Below are 18,454 nucleotides of genomic sequence, written 5' to 3' on the forward strand. Positions count from 1 at the left end.
ATCAATTCTACTTGTTCCACATGACCTGCCCGTGTGTGTGTTCTCCGTGCCTACTCGGTTGTGTGTGTTACCTGTCAATAGTGTGAATGCCCATGATGAAGGGCTGAACGTCGGATTTGGGGGGGCAGCAGAACTTGCAGCGGGTCTGAGCGCTGAGGGGGGTCCCGTCGCTCAGGTTGAATTGATAAAGAGGACTGATGGCCGTGCCATGGGTCATCACTGGCAACACGCACAAACAGAAATTGGCCTAATTATCATTGTGGCTTACTTTTAAGGAGAAAAAACATATATGTTTTTGCAATGGTACCACACTGTACTTCGTTATTACAGTTTCATTATTGAGAAAAGTGCAGAAAGATTCTTTCCCCTCTCCCCCCTACTCTTCCTCATCCTCCACTTCTTTCCCCCTCCCCCTCTCCTCACCCTCGTGGAGCAGCTTCTTGGCGTGGGAGGGTTCTTTCCCCTGTGGCTGGAAGAATGCGTAGATGCACTTCCTGACCAGGTCCTCCCAGCCTGGTCGCCCTGTCGCCCGCAGAGCACTGGTCTCTATGGAGATGATTTTCCCTGGAGATAAACAGACACACACACACACACAAAAAACACACATCTGTAACCAGAGATACTAAGGCTCGGTGATGAAACCCAGATGGAGTTACATTATGAGGTCAGAGTTAGAGCTCCACAATGATACAAAATACATATTGTTTTTGCCACATTGTGGATGACTCAAAGTGAGTTTTGAGTCACTCAGATGTAAATGGCAGTAGTAGTGAGAGCTGAAACCCTGTCATTTTCTTTCCTCTCTAGGTAGGTTTACCAACAGGCCTGTTTATTGTGCAACACTCTAGTTAGTCCACCTTCTGGAGCAACACTCTCTAGTTAGTCCACCTTCTGGAGCAACACTCTCTAGTTAGTCCACCTTCTGGAGCAACACTCTAGTTAGTCCACCTTCTGGAGCAACACTCTAGTTAGTCCACCTTCTGGAGCAACCCTCTCTAGTTAGTTCACCTTCTGGAGCATACCACCCTGCATACCACTGCTGGCTTGCTTTTGAAGATATGCAGGGTTGGTCCTGGATGGGAGACCAGATGCTGCTGGAAGTGGTGTTGTAGGGCCAGTAGGAGGCACTCTTTCCTCTGGTCTAAAAAAATATCCCAATGCCCCGGGGCACTGCCTTTTGTAGGGTGCCGTCTTTCGGATGGGACGTTAAAACGGGTGTCCTGACTCTCTGAGGTCATTAAAGATCCCATGGCACTTGTCGTAAGAGTAGAGGTGTTAACCCCGGTGTCCTAGCTAAATTCCCAATCTGGCCCTCAAACCATCACGGTCACCTAATAATCCCCAGTTTACAATTGGCTCATTCATCCCCCTCCTCTCCCCTGTAACTATTCCCCAGGTCGTTGCTGCAAATGAGAACACTATAGTTAGTCCACCTTCTGGAGCAACGCTCTCTAGTTAGTTCACCTTCTGGAGCAACACTCTCTAGTTAGCCCACCTTCTGGAGCAACACTCTCTAGTTAGTTCACCTTCTGGCACAAAAAGAAAGCTCTCTAATCCACACATTGGAGTGTGTGTGTATGGAGTGTTTGTGTGCCAACAGCAGTTGCGATGTAAAAGGTGATAGGTCAGGGGTTAATACCTGTGGGATCCTGTTTGGTGATGAAGGACTCAGTGCTGATAGCGGGGAGCTGCTGGGGGCGAGGCATCCGACAGGCTATGCAGATCAGGCAGGTCTGCAGGTCTGGGCACAACACCAATCAAAGGTCAGAGTTAAGACTCTGACAGGTGTGTGTGTGTGTGTTCGTTGTAATACACAGGGCGTCACTGTGTCGAACTCTATCCCTCCAATATGGCTCAGGGCTAGCTAGGAGGACAAGGTAAAGACCAGCGCTCTCATGTCGCTGCTGCATCTTTTTCAATGTGTATGTAAACGTCGGTGTGCAGAAGTGGCATGTATCTGTGCATCTAGCTGTATTCATGTGTATATATGTATGCGTCTGTGAGTGTACATGCGTGTCTGTGTGGGAGTATATACAGTGGGGAGAACAAATATTTGATACCTTGCCAATTATGCAGGTTTTCCTACTTACAAAGCATGTAGAGGTCTGTAATTTTTTATCATAGGTACACTTCAACTGTGAGAGACGGAATCTAAAACAAAAATCCAGAAAATCACATTGTATGATTTTTAAGTAATTAATTTGCATTTTATTGCATGACATAAGTATTTGACACATCAGAAAAGCAGAACTTAATATTTGGTACAGAAACCTTGGTTTGCAATTACAGAGATCATACGTTTCCTGTAGTTCTTGACCAGGTTTGCACACACTGCAGCATGGATTTTGGCACACTCCTCCATACAGACCTTCTCCAGATCCTTCAGGTTTCGGGGCTTTCGCTGGGCAATACGGACTTTCAGCTCCCTCCAAAGATTTTCTATTGGGTTCAGGTCTGGAGACTGGCTAGGCCACTCCAGGACCTTGAGATGCTTCTTACGGAGCCACTCCTTAGTTGCCCTGGCTGTGTGTTTCGGGTCGTTGTCATGCTGGAAGACCCAGCCACGACCCATCTTCAATGCTCTTACTGAGGGAAGGAGGTTGTTGGCCAAGATCTCGCGATACATGGCCCCATCCATCCTCCCCTCAATACAGTGCAGTCGTCCTGTCCCCTTTGCAGAAAAGCATCCCCAAAGAATGATGTTTCCACCTCCATGCTTCACGGTTGGGATGGTGTTCTTGGGGTTGTACTCATCCTTCTTCTTCCTCCAAACACGGCAAGTGGAGTTTAGACCAAAAAGCTCTATTTTTGTCTCATCAGACCACATGACCCTCTCCCATTCCTCCTCTGGATCATCCAGATGGTCATTGGCAAACTTCAGACGGGCCTGGACATGCGCTGGCTTGAGCAGGGGGACCTTGCGTGCGCTGCAGGATTTTAATCCATGACGGCGTAGTGTGTTACTAATGGTTTTCTTTGAGACTGTGGTCCCAGCTCTCATCAGGTCATTGACCAGGTCCTGCCGTGTAGTTCTGGGCTGATCCCTCACCTTCCTCATGATCATTGATGCCCCACGAGGTGAGATCTTGCATGGAGCCCCAGACCGAGGGTGATTGACCGTCATCTTGAACTTCTTCCAGTTTCTAATAATTGCGCCAACAGTTGTTGCCTTCTCACCAAGCTGCTTGCCTATTGTCCTGTAGCCCATCCCAGACTTGTGCAGGTCTACAATTTTATCCCTGATCCTTACACAGCTCTCTGGTCTTGGCCATTGTGGAGAGGTTGGAGTCTGTTTGATTGAGTGTGTGGACAGGTGTCTTTTATACAGGTAACAAGTTCAAACAGGTGCAGTTAATACAGGTAATGAGTGGAGAACAGGAGGGCTTCTTAAAGAAAAACTAACAGGTCTGTGAGAGCCGGAATTCTTACTGGTTGGTAGGTGATCAAATACTTATGTCATGCAATAAAATGCTAATTAATTACTTAAAAATCATACAATGTGATTTTCTGGATTTTTAAAATTTTTAGATTCCGTCTGTCACAGTTGAAATGTACCTATGATACAAATTACAGACCTCTACATGCATTGTAAGTAGGAAAACCTGCAAAATCGGCAGTGTATCAAATACTTGTTCTCCCCACTGTATGTGTGTGTACTCACCATCTCCCTCGTCCTGCATGGCTTTGGGCTGGGAGACAGTAAAACACTGCATGATGTCGTACTGCTGCCGTGCCTCCTGGTTCTCGGAGTCCACCTCATCAGGGGGCCTCTTCAGCATCCGACAGCTAAACGTGTGACTGTTCCTCCAGCCCTGCTCCTGGGGCCACGGCACCCCGTTGACTACACACACACACGCACACACGCACACACGCACACACACACACACACACACACACACACACACACACACACACACACACACACACACACACACACACACACACACACACACACACACACACACACACACACACACACACACACACACACACACACACACACACACACACACACACACACACACATCATTAGGAACGGGGACACAGACAGGTAAACCAATGTGTGTGTGATGTAATAATAATGGCTTGAAAAGAGACAGGAATGACATATGGGGTAGAGAGACAGATACAAAATATATACAATATAGACAAGAGAAGAGGGGGGAGAGAATAAGCAAGACAGAGAACAGTAGTGAGTGATGACGTTTACATGTGCCCAGTATTCCGGATAGTAGCTAATATCCTGCTTAAGGTCTCATTCGGGAGAAGCTGTTTACATGCACCTTTGATATCCTGCTCTGGAGTATTCCTGTAGTCATGAATAAACAGAATATTCCTCATTTAAATTCCTATGGGTTAAATGGAATAGTAACTGAAATCTGGACACTGACTGTAGGCGTATAACCTCTCACGTGTAACACTGCGTAATAACCTATACTATTAACTCCTGCAGAATTGAGCATTTATTGCAGTAAAACGATACAATATATACTTTTGTCTCGGGAACAGGTGTAGAAATATGATTTCTTTCTTTCAGCATCTCTTGAGAAAATGCAAATGTGCATGTAGTGTGTTATCTTTGACACTGTTATACGAGCAGACGGTATTTTAACCATACACAATATGCAGCCAAGACGAACTGAAGTCTTATCAGAAACGTTTTTAATCATTTTCTCAGCTTTTCATTTCCTTAAAACCGGTCAAACCGATGACATTTGGACATTTTGCACAGGTTCAATATTTCCACTGTTTTGGAGTTCGTTTTCCTCCTGGTCCCTAAACGAAACAGACAACTTTACCAGTGTTAACTAGATTGCTAATGCATTCTATCAATGTAAGACATTATTCTGGTGAGCACTACTTTATTTAGTCTTCTGGGGCAACAAGTTATGACAGAAGAGAAGCTGCATATATCTAACTATAGTTGGCAAACAAATGGCCTTACCAAATGTCAGAAAGTATAAGCAAAAACTTTTGAATTTGAATTATAGTAAATTAATTATAGTAGGCTAAATTATTATGGTGGATTGAACTGTTTGAAGTGATTTGTTTGACAGTCAGATGAAAACACCATCAAACAACACCAATGATACGCAAAACTGAGTCTGCGCAGACCACAAAAACAACAATAAACAGGATCCGATTTTTACATCCCAGAGTATCCCGTCTTAGATCAGCATGTCCCAGGCATCTTATCTGGGTTTCTCATAACTAGGATAAAAGCTTTTTAGGGTTATTGTAAACGGGATATGACATTTATACGAGTCAACTCAAAAACAGAATACTTAATAATAACGGGATATTGGTGTGCATGTAAACGTGGTCACTATGTAGTGAGAGTTTAAGCTGAAGACAGGCAGGTAGATAGTAGCTAGTTGACCTGTCCATCTCTGCTGACATTAACCCATCTTGTCTGGCCTGGCCTATATAGAGAGGAATTACTAGGGGCTTCACGGGACACAGACCCTTTCATGTCTCCTGGTTACTATGCTCTTATAGCTGTCACGTGTTCTGGCTGCTTCATACTGCATGATACCATGCCTATAGCAGAGATTCCTCTCTTACCTCCTCTCCATCCTCTTTGTCTTTCTCTCTTACCCGTCTTCCCTCTATCATGTTCTTCTTCATCTCCTTTCCTTCCTTCCTCATCTCCTTTCTCTTGTCCTTGTCACACTGCTCGACTTCCTCTTCTTTCGACTTCTTCTCTTCCTTTCTACTTCTCTCTATTCCTCTGTCTGATCCCTCCCCCCTCTCTCTCGCCCTCCTCTCCTTCCTTCACCATCCTCTCTTCTCTCGTCCCCTCCCCTCCTCCTCTCCTGTCATCCTCACCGAGGCTCTTGGGCAGCAAGTTGCGGATGAACTCATTGTGGTCTCCCACGTGGAGGATGCTGTACACGCTGGAGGTCATCAGCTCTTCCTGGGCGTAACCTAGGTAACCCGTCACATTCTCTGACACAAACACGATCCGGCCCTCGCGGTTGACCACAAAGAAGAAGCCGTCCAGGGCCTGGCCCGAAACAGAGGGAGGGACAAAAGAGGAGTGAAACAGACACCTCCGGAGGAAGGGGAACACACAAAGAGAGCAGGGGGACTTCAGCCTTTCTCTCTCTCACAGCCCCAGCCTCAGCCAGGGGGAAAGTGTGCCAGGAACTAACGTGGAAAGCATAATGACACTGGGCCTCACTGGGAAACTAAGTCCTGGGAACCATACAGAGTCACTGAATCACTCTGGACAAAACAGAGAAAATACTGAAGACAGAGAGATTAGAACAAAATTGCAGTTGTCCCCGAAAATTGCATTATTACACAAAAAATATACACGACTAACTTTATGTAAATTTACTCTGAGCAGATGCACTCTAATTACTATGCATTCATTTACTAATGAGCAACCAAAAATATGATTATATTTTCATGAAAGAGTACCTGGCTTAGAAAGCAGCACGACTAAATGATCCAATCAATGGATAAGTTGATACTTCCTGTGTCTGTCACTGAAATTCAAATTCCACCAAGCTTTATTGTTTCACTCACCTCGAGCAGCAGCGGCCCCAGAGCCTCTTTCTCCACCATGCCCTGACTACTGGACGAAATGTCACTCCTCTGCACCTTGTCCTCTGGTGATATTAGAGACGCTTTCTCTGCAGGGGACAAACACACACAGAGATCTTAGGAACAGTAAAAAAAGGGGGGGCTGAACTTAGGGTGATCAGCCATCGCTAGCACGTACGTTTAGTCTTCTTTATTTTACTGACATCAAACATTACACAGGCATTATGCAATTACTTAGCAATTCCAAGTAATAACTCTTATACAGCTTGTTACATAAGTTATTCCCCTCATAATGACTGTATTTCATACAGAATAATGAACATTGTGGACTTCTGCTGAATTGTGTTCTGATGACATAAGCCCGATCAAAGGGTTAGGGGGAATCAACGCAACACATTTACAGCACACTGTAAATCTACTGTACTGTTACTGTACAGCAGCAGAAGCCAACAACTGGAAGTTTGAGTGAAACAGCCTGTTTATTCTGGCATGGACACCAACAAATACTGCTTTGAGGAGTACTTATAATTAAACCATGTACTGTAGATGCATATCCCCAATGTCAAAAACTCTTAAAAAGCTATTCAACAATGACCCAAATCTCTTCTTGGACCTGGTGTATTGATCTTACAGTTTCAGTCAAGGTTGTAAGAGAGTGATGAGGAGAATGGGAGGGAGGGAACCACGGAGGAGGAGAGAGAGGAATAGTGGAACTGTGGATTGTCCACTGATAAATGTTTTTTTTCTTCCTGATCAATGAGCTGATGATAGGCTGCTGAGGTTCTGGCGGGGACAGACAGACAGAGAGAGAGAGAGAGAGAGACAGAGACAGAGATAGAGAGAGAGACAGAGAGAGCGAGAGGCCAGCAGGGTAGAACACAGTACAGATACAGAGGACTGTACTGAGCTGGATCGGAGAGAGAGAAAGAGAGAGATAGGTGCTGGACAATCCATCACGTCATTACTATACTGTAGGCCTGACTCCTCCTCTCCTCACTCCTCACTCACTGGGCTCATTGCCATGGTAGCAGTCTTGGCCCGGTCTTTGACCCCTGAACCGGTCACGATGGGTGGGATGTCAGCACACAGAGCTCACTATACTGAACTGTCCCCACCAAGTAAGCAAACAACCAAGAGCTGGAAGAGAGGCCAGGGAAGAGATGAGAGGAGAGAGAGATACTATAAAGAGAAGAAGGAGAAGGAGAGGAAAAGAGGAAGAGAGAAACAGAGGTACTTTCTTCTTTATCCCCGACCGGTCTCTCTTCTCCTGGGAGAAAAAAAAACAGAGGAGTGTATATTTATCAAGCACGGTCTGGCTGGTGGCCAGGTCTTAAAATAAGGGTGGCGAGTGAGCACATCACTGTGAATTACACTCTGTATTCCAGGAGGCCAAGAAATGAAACCAAAAACACAAAGCCGTGATTAGGTTATTGACAAAACAACCAGGGCAGGGTGAGGACTTTACTGCCTGAGACATTAATGTCCTGCAGCGGGCCTGCCTGTTGGGACACTTGCTGCTCTACTGCTCAACTATACTGCTGTATCACTAGATAGCTACTGTACCACTGTTTAAACCAGAGCAGGGTTTAACTTCACAAAATAATAAGATGTTCATCAACTGCACATATTAAGTTTGCAAATGCATACTGAAAATGTATATTTACATGGCAAGTCCATTTGTTTGGAATTGGTCTGGCTTAGAGACGTGTATTTTTCTCCTGTTGAGGATTTTCTTCCCTAAAATACATAGTTAAGTAACCCATACAGATGTAAGATCTTAATTTGATCACCCTGTTGCAGGAGAACTTTCTTGAATTCGGGAATTATTTTACTTAGTGTATTTGAGGTTTAAAGGGTAAGAAGCATAAATGTAACCACATGTAACATATAGATTTGCATTAATATACACTCCAAAAGTACCAATTTAAAGTCCCAATTGTTTTGTTATTACATAAAACCGATCAGAATTCTGCAGAATAGCGGAAGTCATGTCGGAAAATGTTTTTCCCGGGGTGTGATGTAATATGGAGGACAAGCGCATGCCAGCCTATTTCCTATAATGTAAACTCCAACAGAAATAAATGTAAATGTATAACTTTAAATGAATCCAAATTGTTCACACACCAGCATGTCTACTGGTTTCAACTTACAAGCAAATACTTTATGAATGTATTGTTACATATCAACTTGCAAGGTTGCTAGCCCACTAGCCCACTAACTTTAGTCCTACCAGTATTAATAAATGTTAAAGTTACACTTATCTCAGCCAGCAAGCTAGCCAGCCAGCTAACATTAGCTATTTAGCTAACTAGCTATTAGCCTAGCTAACCACCAAGCCAAAGCCCAACAACTGGAGACCAGCTAGAACACAACTAATAAAACAACTAAAACATAACCGCAGATGAAAAGCAAAGTGAAGGCCTCAAGAGTGGCGCAGTGATCTAAGGCTATGCCACTAGAGAACCTGGTTCAAGTCCAGGCTCTGTCGCAGCCGGCTGGACATGGGGCGGTGCACAATTGGCCCAGTGTCATCTGGGTTAGGGGAGGGTTTGGCCGGCAGGGATGTTCCTGTCCCATTGCGCACTAGTGACTCCTGTGGCGGGCCGGGCGCAATACACGCTGACACGATCGCCAAGTGCTTACACCGACACATTGGGGTTAAGCGAGCGCTGTGTCAAGAAGCAGTACGGCTTGGCTGGGTTTCGGAGGATGCACGGCTCTCGACCTTCGCCTCTCCCGAGTCCGTACGGGAGTTGCAGAGATGGGACAGGACTGTAACTACCAATTGGATACCATGAAATTGGGGAGAAAAATGGGTAAAAAATAATAATAATAAAAAAAGCAAAACAAGAGCTAAGACTTACAGATTGATGGCTGGGGCCCATCCGATGAGTTAGCTACCAATGCGAGGGGAAGCTAGCACTGAGTCAAGGTAGTTACAAAACTCTCGTAGCCTACTTCACAGAGAACATGCCAAAACAAAAATGAGAACAGACAAGGTACTACACAAATAGAGCATGCATGTATGATTTTTTATTTTGTTTTTAGCCCACGGCAAGAAGGCATGCTTACGGGTTGCCAGTAGATAACACAGCCAAAGTCTATGACGAGCATGAGGATGCTAACGTTAGCAAGTTTGATCTAGCTACCGAGCTAGCATACGAACTCGGTAGCACAGAGTAGATTCTCCATATGACGTTGAGAAATAGTGCATTGTGGGTAGTTTCAAAGACACCTGGAAATACATTTATAAATATATAATAACCCAAAAATATAACTGTTTGTAGTTATAGGTATAGACCGTGACTACAACTAAGTTACTAAGTATTTGACCACACTGTAGTTACTCTGGTGAGTAAAAACACATGCTTCCTACCCTTTAAAAAGGCTTCTGAAGTTTGTTTTCACTTGGAAATTTCACTTGATTTTCCCTCACGAAAAATGTATCAACCCCTACAAAAATGGCCATTTATTATCATCCACCTAATAATTCCCATTTCCTCATGCTGCAGGATTATTTTCCTGCTGTAGCAAACTGGCTCAAATTAAGATCCTACATCTGTATGGTGTCTTCAGAGAGGCCAGGGTATGTCCTTGTCCATCTTAGGATCAGATAGGAGAGGGGTGAAAGGAGAAGTGGAGGGACAGAGAGGGGGAAAGAGGTGAAAGAGGGGAGAGTTGCAAGAGAGAGATGTGAGAGACACAGAAGAGGGGAGTGCAGGCCTAGGGAGAGGGGGAGAGAAGGAAGGGAGAGCAGAGCAGTGTGTGTTCCTGTTTCTCTTTGTGTAGAAAGCGTAGGGGAAAGGGAAGCTGGGCTTTGCAAGAGGCCCTCTTGCACAAGGTCAAGGGGCAGGGAGCTCAGCCATTGGCTGCTTTCTCACACGCCCAACACCCTCCCCCGCCTGAGCTCGCGAAACAAAAACAGAAGAGAAGGCCCTCTTCCAGAGTGATACATTGGCGAGGCCACTGGGCCCCTGACATCCACATGTCATGGCTATGTCAGCTCTAAGTAGGCTTTATGTCACCTCTGCCACATCCTCTACCTTAGCTAGGCTCTTTCCTCATCCTGGGAGCAGAAGAAAAACAGGGGATCTCATTCAAGAACTCCTTGAGCCTTACATAGGAGGAGGAGGAGAAAACACACACACACACACACTAATATTTCCCCTCATTTCACTGAGGCTGAAAGAGGGAAAATGGCACCTTCTGAGAGCCACCATTGCGTGTGCTAATTCTGGTGCAGGCAAGCAACCGCTGCTGTTTACTCTCACACTTCTACTCCACTGCGTCTCCCTGCCTGCCTGCTCAAGGCCAACACCAGTCCTCCCTCCGTTGGGCCTCCGGTACTACTCTATCCCAGATAGGAAATCAGGGTTGGAAGGAATATTCTAATTTACACCCAAGCCTGTTTGTGATGATGGAAATCATGGCCAGGAATAAGATGGGAATCAGGGCCAGGAATAAGCAGATGTTTGAGTGACATGTTAGGTAGCAATCTTAAAGGAAAAATCCACCCAGAAACTCACACGTTACATTTGGCATCATCATGATGATGTGGCAAGTCCCACTTTGCTTGCTGAAAGTTCAATATCTTAACTTGACTGCTGCCATGCAAAACATTGTGGGATTAAATCAACAGTGGACTAAAGAATAGTGGCGTTTTCCTTTAAGGGCTGTGGTGTGTAGAGTATACAGTCACCTTCAAAATTATTGGCAACCTTGCAAAAGATTAGCAAAAATAATGAGCTATATTGTATGCTCTAAAATATACAGTGCCTTGCGAAAGTATTCGGCCCCCTTGAACTTTGCGACCTTTTGCCACATTTCAGGCTTCAAACATAAAGATATAAAACTGTATTTTTTTGTGAAGAATCAACAACAAGTGGGACACAATCATGAAGTGGAACGACATTTATTGGATATTTCTAACTTTTTTAACAAATCAAAAACTGAAAAATTGGGCGTGCAAAATTATTCAGCCCCTTTACTTTCAGTGCAGCAAACTCTCTCCAGAAGTTCAGTGAGGATCTCTGAATGATCCAATGTTGACCTAAATGACTAATGATGATAAATACAATCCACCTGTGTGTAATCAAGTCTCCGTATAAATGCACCTGCACTGTGATAGTCTCAGAGGTCCGTTAAAAGCGCAGAGAGCATCATGAAGAACAAGGAACACACCAGGCAGGTCCGAGATACTGTTGTGAAGAAGTTTAAAGCCGGATTTGGATACAAAAAGATTTCCCAAGCTTTAAACATCCCAAGGAGCACTGTGCAAGCGATAATATTGAAATGGAAGGAGTATCAGACCACTGCAAATCTACCAAGACCTGGCCGTCCCTCTAAACTTTCAGCTCATACAAGGAGAAGACTGATCAGAGATGCAGCCAAGAGGCCCATGATCACTCTGGATGAACTGCAGAGATCTACAGCTGAGGTGGGAGACTCTGTCCATAGGACAACAATCAGTCGTATATTGCACAAATCTGGCCTTTATGGAAGAGTGGCAAGAAGAAAGCCATTTCTTAAAGATATCCATAAAAAGTGTCGTTTAAAGTTTGCCACAAGCCATCTGGGAGACACACCAAACATGTGGAAGAAGGTGCTCTGGTCAGATGAAACCAAAATTGAACTTTTTGGCAACAATGCAAAACGTTATGTTTGGCGTAAAAGCAACACAGCTCATCACCCTGAACATACCATCCCCACTGTCAAACATGGTGGTGGCAGCATCATGGTTTGGGCCTGCTTTTCTTCAGCAGGGACAGGGAAGATGGTTAAAATTGATGGGAAGATGGATGGAGCCAAATACAGGACCATTCTGGAAGAAAACCTGATGGAGTCTGCAAAAGACCTGAGACTGGGACGGAGATTTGTCTTCCAACAAGACAATGATCCAAAACATAAAGCAAAATCTACAATGGAATGGTTCAAAAATAAACATATCCAGGTGTTAGAATGGCCAAGTCAAAGTCCAGACCTGAATCCAATCGAGAATCTGTGGAAAGAACTGAAAACTGCTGTTCACAAATGCTCTCCATCCAACCTCACTGAGCTCGAGCTGTTTTGCAAGGAGGAATGGGAAAAAATGTCAGTCTCTCGATGTGCAAAACTGATAGAGACATACCCCAAGCGACTTACAGCTGTAATCGCAGCAAAAGGTGGCGCTACAAAGTATTAACTTAAGGGGGCTGAATAATTTTGCACGCCCAATTTTTCAGTTTTTGATTTGTTAAAAAAGTTTGAAATATCCAATAAATGTCATTCCACTTCATGATTGTGTCTCACTTGTTGATTCTTCACAAAAAAATACAGTTTTATATCTTTATGTTTGAAGCCTGAAATGTGGCAAAAGGTCGCAAAGTTCAAGGGGGCCGAATACTTTCGCAAGGCACTGTATATATATGTTATTTTATACTAACACAGTTTCTCAGAGAAAGATATTTTGTTTAACAAGTAATACTTTTTTTCTATTGGCACCCCTATTTTCAATAGTTTGTGCACCCTCCCCTTGAAAGGAAAACGATGCAGGCTTTATCTAAAATGTTTTAAGAAATTGGAGAACACATTGGGAGGGATCTTAGACCATTCCTCCATATAGAATCCTTCCAGATCCTTGATATCCTTCGTCTGCACTTATGGCCTGACTTCTTCAATTCAAACCACAGGTTTTCAATGTGCAGACTGAGGAGAATAAGGAGCAATTCCATAATAAGGTCAACCTGAGCATGAAGAAAACTAAATTACTTATTTCCAAATTAAACTACTTTCATATTTACCTTGAATGTGCGTATTTTGAAGTGCAGACTACATTTGGCCTTTATATTTACCAAATGTAATGTTATTGTTACTATAGAGTAGGATACAAAGTCTCAAAATAAGGCTTTTCAGTCAAACAGATTTCACAGCTATTGGCAATGGCTCATAGAATTAGTTTTGGTACGAACATCTGTCCCCCTGTGTTTCTGACCATGTCAGAAGGTTAACGATACAATATCAAACTCAGGCAGTGTCACATCCTTAACATTTGAGGAAAAGTTGTTGCTGTAGATACATTTCGAGTATGATTGTATGCAAACTTTCTGTGCAGAGCTAACTTTCATAACGAGCTTAGGTGATGCATAATTGTTTTCCTTTCTCTCTTTGTCAGTACTCGTTCTAAGCGTAACAGATGTGACCGTTATTGGCGCTTCATAACAGGATCATGGACTCACTAGAAAGCATCACTGCATAACGCGATCATGGAAAAACATTCATGCCCTTCATACTACTTTCGAAGTGTTTTTATGTTAGCAAACAAGCTAGCAGGCAATCTATCTGTGTGATCTATTTTGGGTGATCTCACATTCGCTTATGAACTGCAATCATGAGTTGTTCTGCTGCCTGGAGCATAGCATGTGATCACATCACATGGCATAATAAAGGTCTTAAAATAATACACATAATTAAGGTCTTAAAAATCCATAAGACACTTTCACCAGTCATGCTGAGTTTGTTTACTTCCCTGAGTAAGTACAGGTGTCCCCCAGTGAAAATATTTGTCTGTATCTGTTTGGTCTGCCCTGCGGTGTGACAGGTACTTTGCGCGCTTGTGAACTACAGCTGTCAAGCCTGAGGTGATTTACGATCTGACAAGAAATTTAGTCGAAAGTGCGAACCCTGTGCCGCTCACCGGTAGGTTACAATTCAATTAAACATATTTTTTTTTTAACCCTTTCACATAATGAAAATGAAGAATAGTTTAACCCTTCATAGGAAAACGTCAAGATATAAATAAAATTGTATGTCACATGCGCCGAATACAACAGACCTTACAGTGAAATGCTTAATTACAAGCCCTTAACCAACAATGCAGTTAAAAAAAAAATACCTTAAAGTAACAAAGTAACAAATAATTAAAGAGCAGCAGTAAAATAACAATAGCGAGGCTTTATACCGGGGGTACCGGTACAGAGTCAATGTGCAGGGTTTTGTCGTGCCCTCTTCACGACTGTCTTGGTGTGCTTGGACCATGTTAGTCTTGGTGATGTGGACATCAAGGAACTTGAAGCTCTCAACCTGCTCCACTACAGCCCCGTCGATGAGAATGGGGGCATGCTCGGTCCTCCTTTTCCTGTAGTCCACAGTCATCTCCTTTGTCTTGATCACGTTGAGGGAGGGGTTGTTGTCCTTGCACCACATGGTCGGGTCTCTGACCTCCTCCCTATAGGCTGTCTTGTCGTAGATCAGGCCTACCACTATTGTCATCGGCAAACTTAATGATGGTGTTGGAGTCGTGCAGTCATGAGTGAACAGGGAGTACAGGAGATGACAAGGGATGAGTGAGGAATGAGTCCAGCTAGGCTTGGGTGGTATCCGGATTGTTACAGCTTCATACCGACCTTACCGGGATTTTCGGTAATATCGGCATAAACACGAGGGCCGCTGTTTTCAAACCCACTAAACCGAAGGTTAGCAATGCTAACAAGCACATGTAAAATCTCTTAGAGAATGCTAACTAAATGCTAACGAGCGTACTGCATACATTTTATACAGTCTCTGACCTAAACTACAAAGTAAGTCCAAAATGCTACTCCCAGTTTGCTGCATGGACAAAACAAATTAGACAGTAAGGCTCTTGAGCCAGAAGGGGATTCTCTGCTGTTACCAAGCTAAACTTGATTTTGAAATAAGCTAACCACTTAGCTAGATAGCTAACTAGCTACTAAATTAGCAAACCAAACAAACACCACATGACTGGGGACTACCGTTACGTTTTATTACGAAAAATTATGTGACAGGTGAAACAAAGAACGCCATCTTCTTTATCTCCTAACGTATTTCACATTGTTGACTGCAGGTATTTACTTAAAAAGTAGCTACAAATATTCAAATGTATAAAAATAAACTTCAAAATAAATTGTTTGAATGTTATTGACGGTATTGAAAAACCATCTCGTGACTTGTTCCAAATACCCCGGTATACAGTATACAGCCCAAGCTTATTTCAAGTTAGCTCAAATAAACATGGAAAGGAAATGGGTGTTTCAATTCCTGGGTTAGAGGTGTATATATATATTATTCCATTCACGCACTTATCAAGCGAACATCCCTGGTCATCCCTACTGCCTCTGATCTGGCAGACACACTAAACACAAATGCTTTGTTTGTAAATTATGTCTGAGCGTTGGAGTGTGCCCCTGGCTATCCGAAAATAAAATAAAAATTGTGCCATCTGGTTTGCTTAATACAAGCAATTTGAAATAATTTATACTTCTACTTTTGATACTTTGTATATTTAAAACCAAATACTTTTTGACTTTTACTCAAGTAGTATTTTATTGGGTGACTTTTACTTGAGTCATTTTCTATTAAGGAATCTTTACTTTGACAATTGGGTACTTTTTTCCACCACTGTACAAATAAACACCTTAACATTTCCATTTATGCTTGATAAGTAAATTCTGTGAGACATTTTGTTTCTTATTTTGTGTGCAAATGTCACATCCATAACGATGGAATTTCCCTGATATGGTCATTGCAAATTGGTGATTTTGTGGTCAATTAACCATTTCTTTGTGGATTTTGATGTGTGCTTAGGGGCTTTGTCTTGCTGGAAGATCCATTTGGGGCCAAGTTTCAGCGTTCTGGCAGAGACAACCAGGTGTTTGACTAAAATGTCCTGGTACTTGGTAGAGTTCATGATGCTGTTGGCCCCAGGACCAGTCTAAGTAAAACATCCCCACGACATGAAATATCCACAACGAGAAGGTATGAAGTTATTTTATGCATATGTATTTGTCAAACGCACCGCTGGTGTGCATGGCCAAAGGACTTCCATTTTTGTCACATATACGACCATAGCACCTGGTTCCAATCCAAGTGTCAGTGCTGTTTAGCAAGCCCCAGGTGTTACTGTGAAAAATGTTTTTTTTTCTTCTAGCAACCCTTCTGAAGAGCCTATTGGCATAGAGGTCCCACTGGGCACACACTGGTTGAATCAGGCGAAGCAGGGTACATGGAGGTAGGCATCTAGATGGTAGACTCAAGCTGTATGTGAAGGTAAATTCAGAGTAAGTTTGGGTTCATGTAGGCTACAAAAGACGCCCAACAAAAGACACCATCATTTCAACATGTAGCTAGTTATACTATCATTCATGCATGGTTTATAGGATCTTCGGACGTTTAGAAATAGTTACCGTTGCTCCTGTAAATAGGATGCTAGATTCTAATTCATGATCAAATGGCTATTTGCATTCCCCCCCTTTATGCTGCCGCTACTCTCCGTCTATTATCTATGCATAGTCACTTTAATAATTCTACCTACTTGTACACATTACCTCACTTACCTCGACTAACCGGTGCCCCCGCACATTGGCTCTGTACCGGTACCCCCTGTATAGCCTTGCTATTTGTTACTTAAACATTTTTGGGAGGGGTATTTTTTCTACACATGTTGTATTTGGCGCATGTGATATTATACTGAACAAAAATATAAAACGCAAATGTGCAGTTTTGTCACACAACACAATGCCACAGATGTCTCAAGTTTTGAGGAAGCGTGCAATTGGCATGCTGACTGCAGGATTGTCCACCAGAACTGTTGCCAGAGAATGTAATGTTAATTTCTCTACCATAAGCCGCCTCCAATGTTGTTTTAGAAAATTTGGCAGTACGTCCAACTGGCCTCACAACAGCAGACCACGTGTAACCACGCCAGCCCAGGATCTCCACATCCGGCTTCTTCACCTGCGGGATTGTCTGAGACCAACCATCCGGACAGCTGATGAAACTGAGGAGTATTTCTGTCTGTAATAAAGCCATTTTGTAGGGGGAAAAAATAATTCTGTTTGCCTGAGCCTGGCTCCCAAGAATGTGTTGAAATGATAGCTCAGCAGAATCAGACATAGCTTGTTTCCAAAGCTATGCAGGGTATATACATGGTAGACTTGTTGTCATTTAACGTCTTTGGGATAGGGGGCAGTATTTTGACGTCCGGATGAAAAGCGTGCCCAAAGTAAACTGCCTGTTACTCAGGCCCAGAAGCTAGGATATGCATATAATTGGTAGAATACACTCTAAGGTTTCTAAAACTGTTAAAATAAGGTATGGGAGTATAACAGAACTGATATGGCAGGCAAAACCCAGACGACAAACCCCCCCCCCAAAAAATAAATAATTCAGCTTACCACTACTTTCAATGGATAGTACTATAATTATAAGGCCAAGTCCTCCCAGATTGCAGTTCCTAGGGCTTCCACTAGATGTCAAGTCTTTAGAAAGAGTTTCAGGCTGGTTTTTGGAAAAAATACCCAGATATTGTATTTTTTCTAGGTGGCTCCCATTTTGGCTGTAGTGTTTCCAAGCGCGTGGAGGAAAGCGCGTTCTTTCTTATTTATCTCCGGTAATGAACATACTATTCTCTGTCTTAAATTTAATAGTTTATTTGCGTATTAGTATATATAAGGTTTGATTATAAATGTTTGACTTGTTTGGAAAAGTTTATTAGTAACGTTTGGGATTCATTTTGTATGCATTTTCATGGAGGGAAACTGGATGGATTATTGACTGAAGCGCGCACAGCTAAACTGAGTTTTATGGATATAAAGAAGGACATTTAAACGTGTTAACCCTCGCAAGGCTGCAGGCCCAGATGGCATCCCCAGCCGCGTCCTCAGAGCATGCGCAGACCAGCTGGCTGGTGTGTTTACGGACATATTCAATCAATCCTTATCCCAGTCTGCTGTTCCCACATGCTTCAAGAGAGCCACCATTGTTCCTGTTCCCAAGAAAGCTAAGGTAACTGAGCTAAACGACTACCACCCCGTAGCACTCACTTCCGTCATCATGAAGTGCTTTGAGAGACTAGTCAAGGACCATATCACCTCCACCCTACCTAACACCCTAGACCCACTCCAATTTA

The 18,454-nt window shown here is 43.3% G+C and overlaps 1 protein-coding gene across 6 annotated transcripts in view; it reads right to left on the bottom strand.

Moving 5' to 3' along the window:
- The window catches only part of ncoa1 (nuclear receptor coactivator 1), a 104,886-nt gene that overhangs the window by 13,098 nt on the left and 73,334 nt on the right, over positions 1 to 18,454 (bottom strand). For all 6 annotated transcript variants that reach the window (XM_024420432.2, XM_042321739.1, XM_042321737.1 and 3 more), the window contains 6 exons: positions 6,535 to 6,641; positions 5,830 to 6,007; positions 3,662 to 3,841; positions 1,640 to 1,741; positions 424 to 564; positions 72 to 219 (listed from right to left, as the gene is read on the bottom strand). In XM_024420432.2, coding sequence (XP_024276200.2) covers positions 72 to 219; positions 424 to 564; positions 1,640 to 1,741; positions 3,662 to 3,841; positions 5,830 to 6,007; positions 6,535 to 6,641 — 856 coding nt within the window. The remainder of the gene's footprint in view (positions 1 to 71; positions 220 to 423; positions 565 to 1,639; positions 1,742 to 3,661; positions 3,842 to 5,829; positions 6,008 to 6,534; positions 6,642 to 18,454) is intronic.

The sequence above is a fragment of the Oncorhynchus tshawytscha genome, linkage group LG05 (genome assembly GCF_018296145.1).
Source record: "Oncorhynchus tshawytscha isolate Ot180627B linkage group LG05, Otsh_v2.0, whole genome shotgun sequence".
Taxonomy (NCBI): domain Eukaryota; kingdom Metazoa; phylum Chordata; class Actinopteri; order Salmoniformes; family Salmonidae; genus Oncorhynchus; species Oncorhynchus tshawytscha.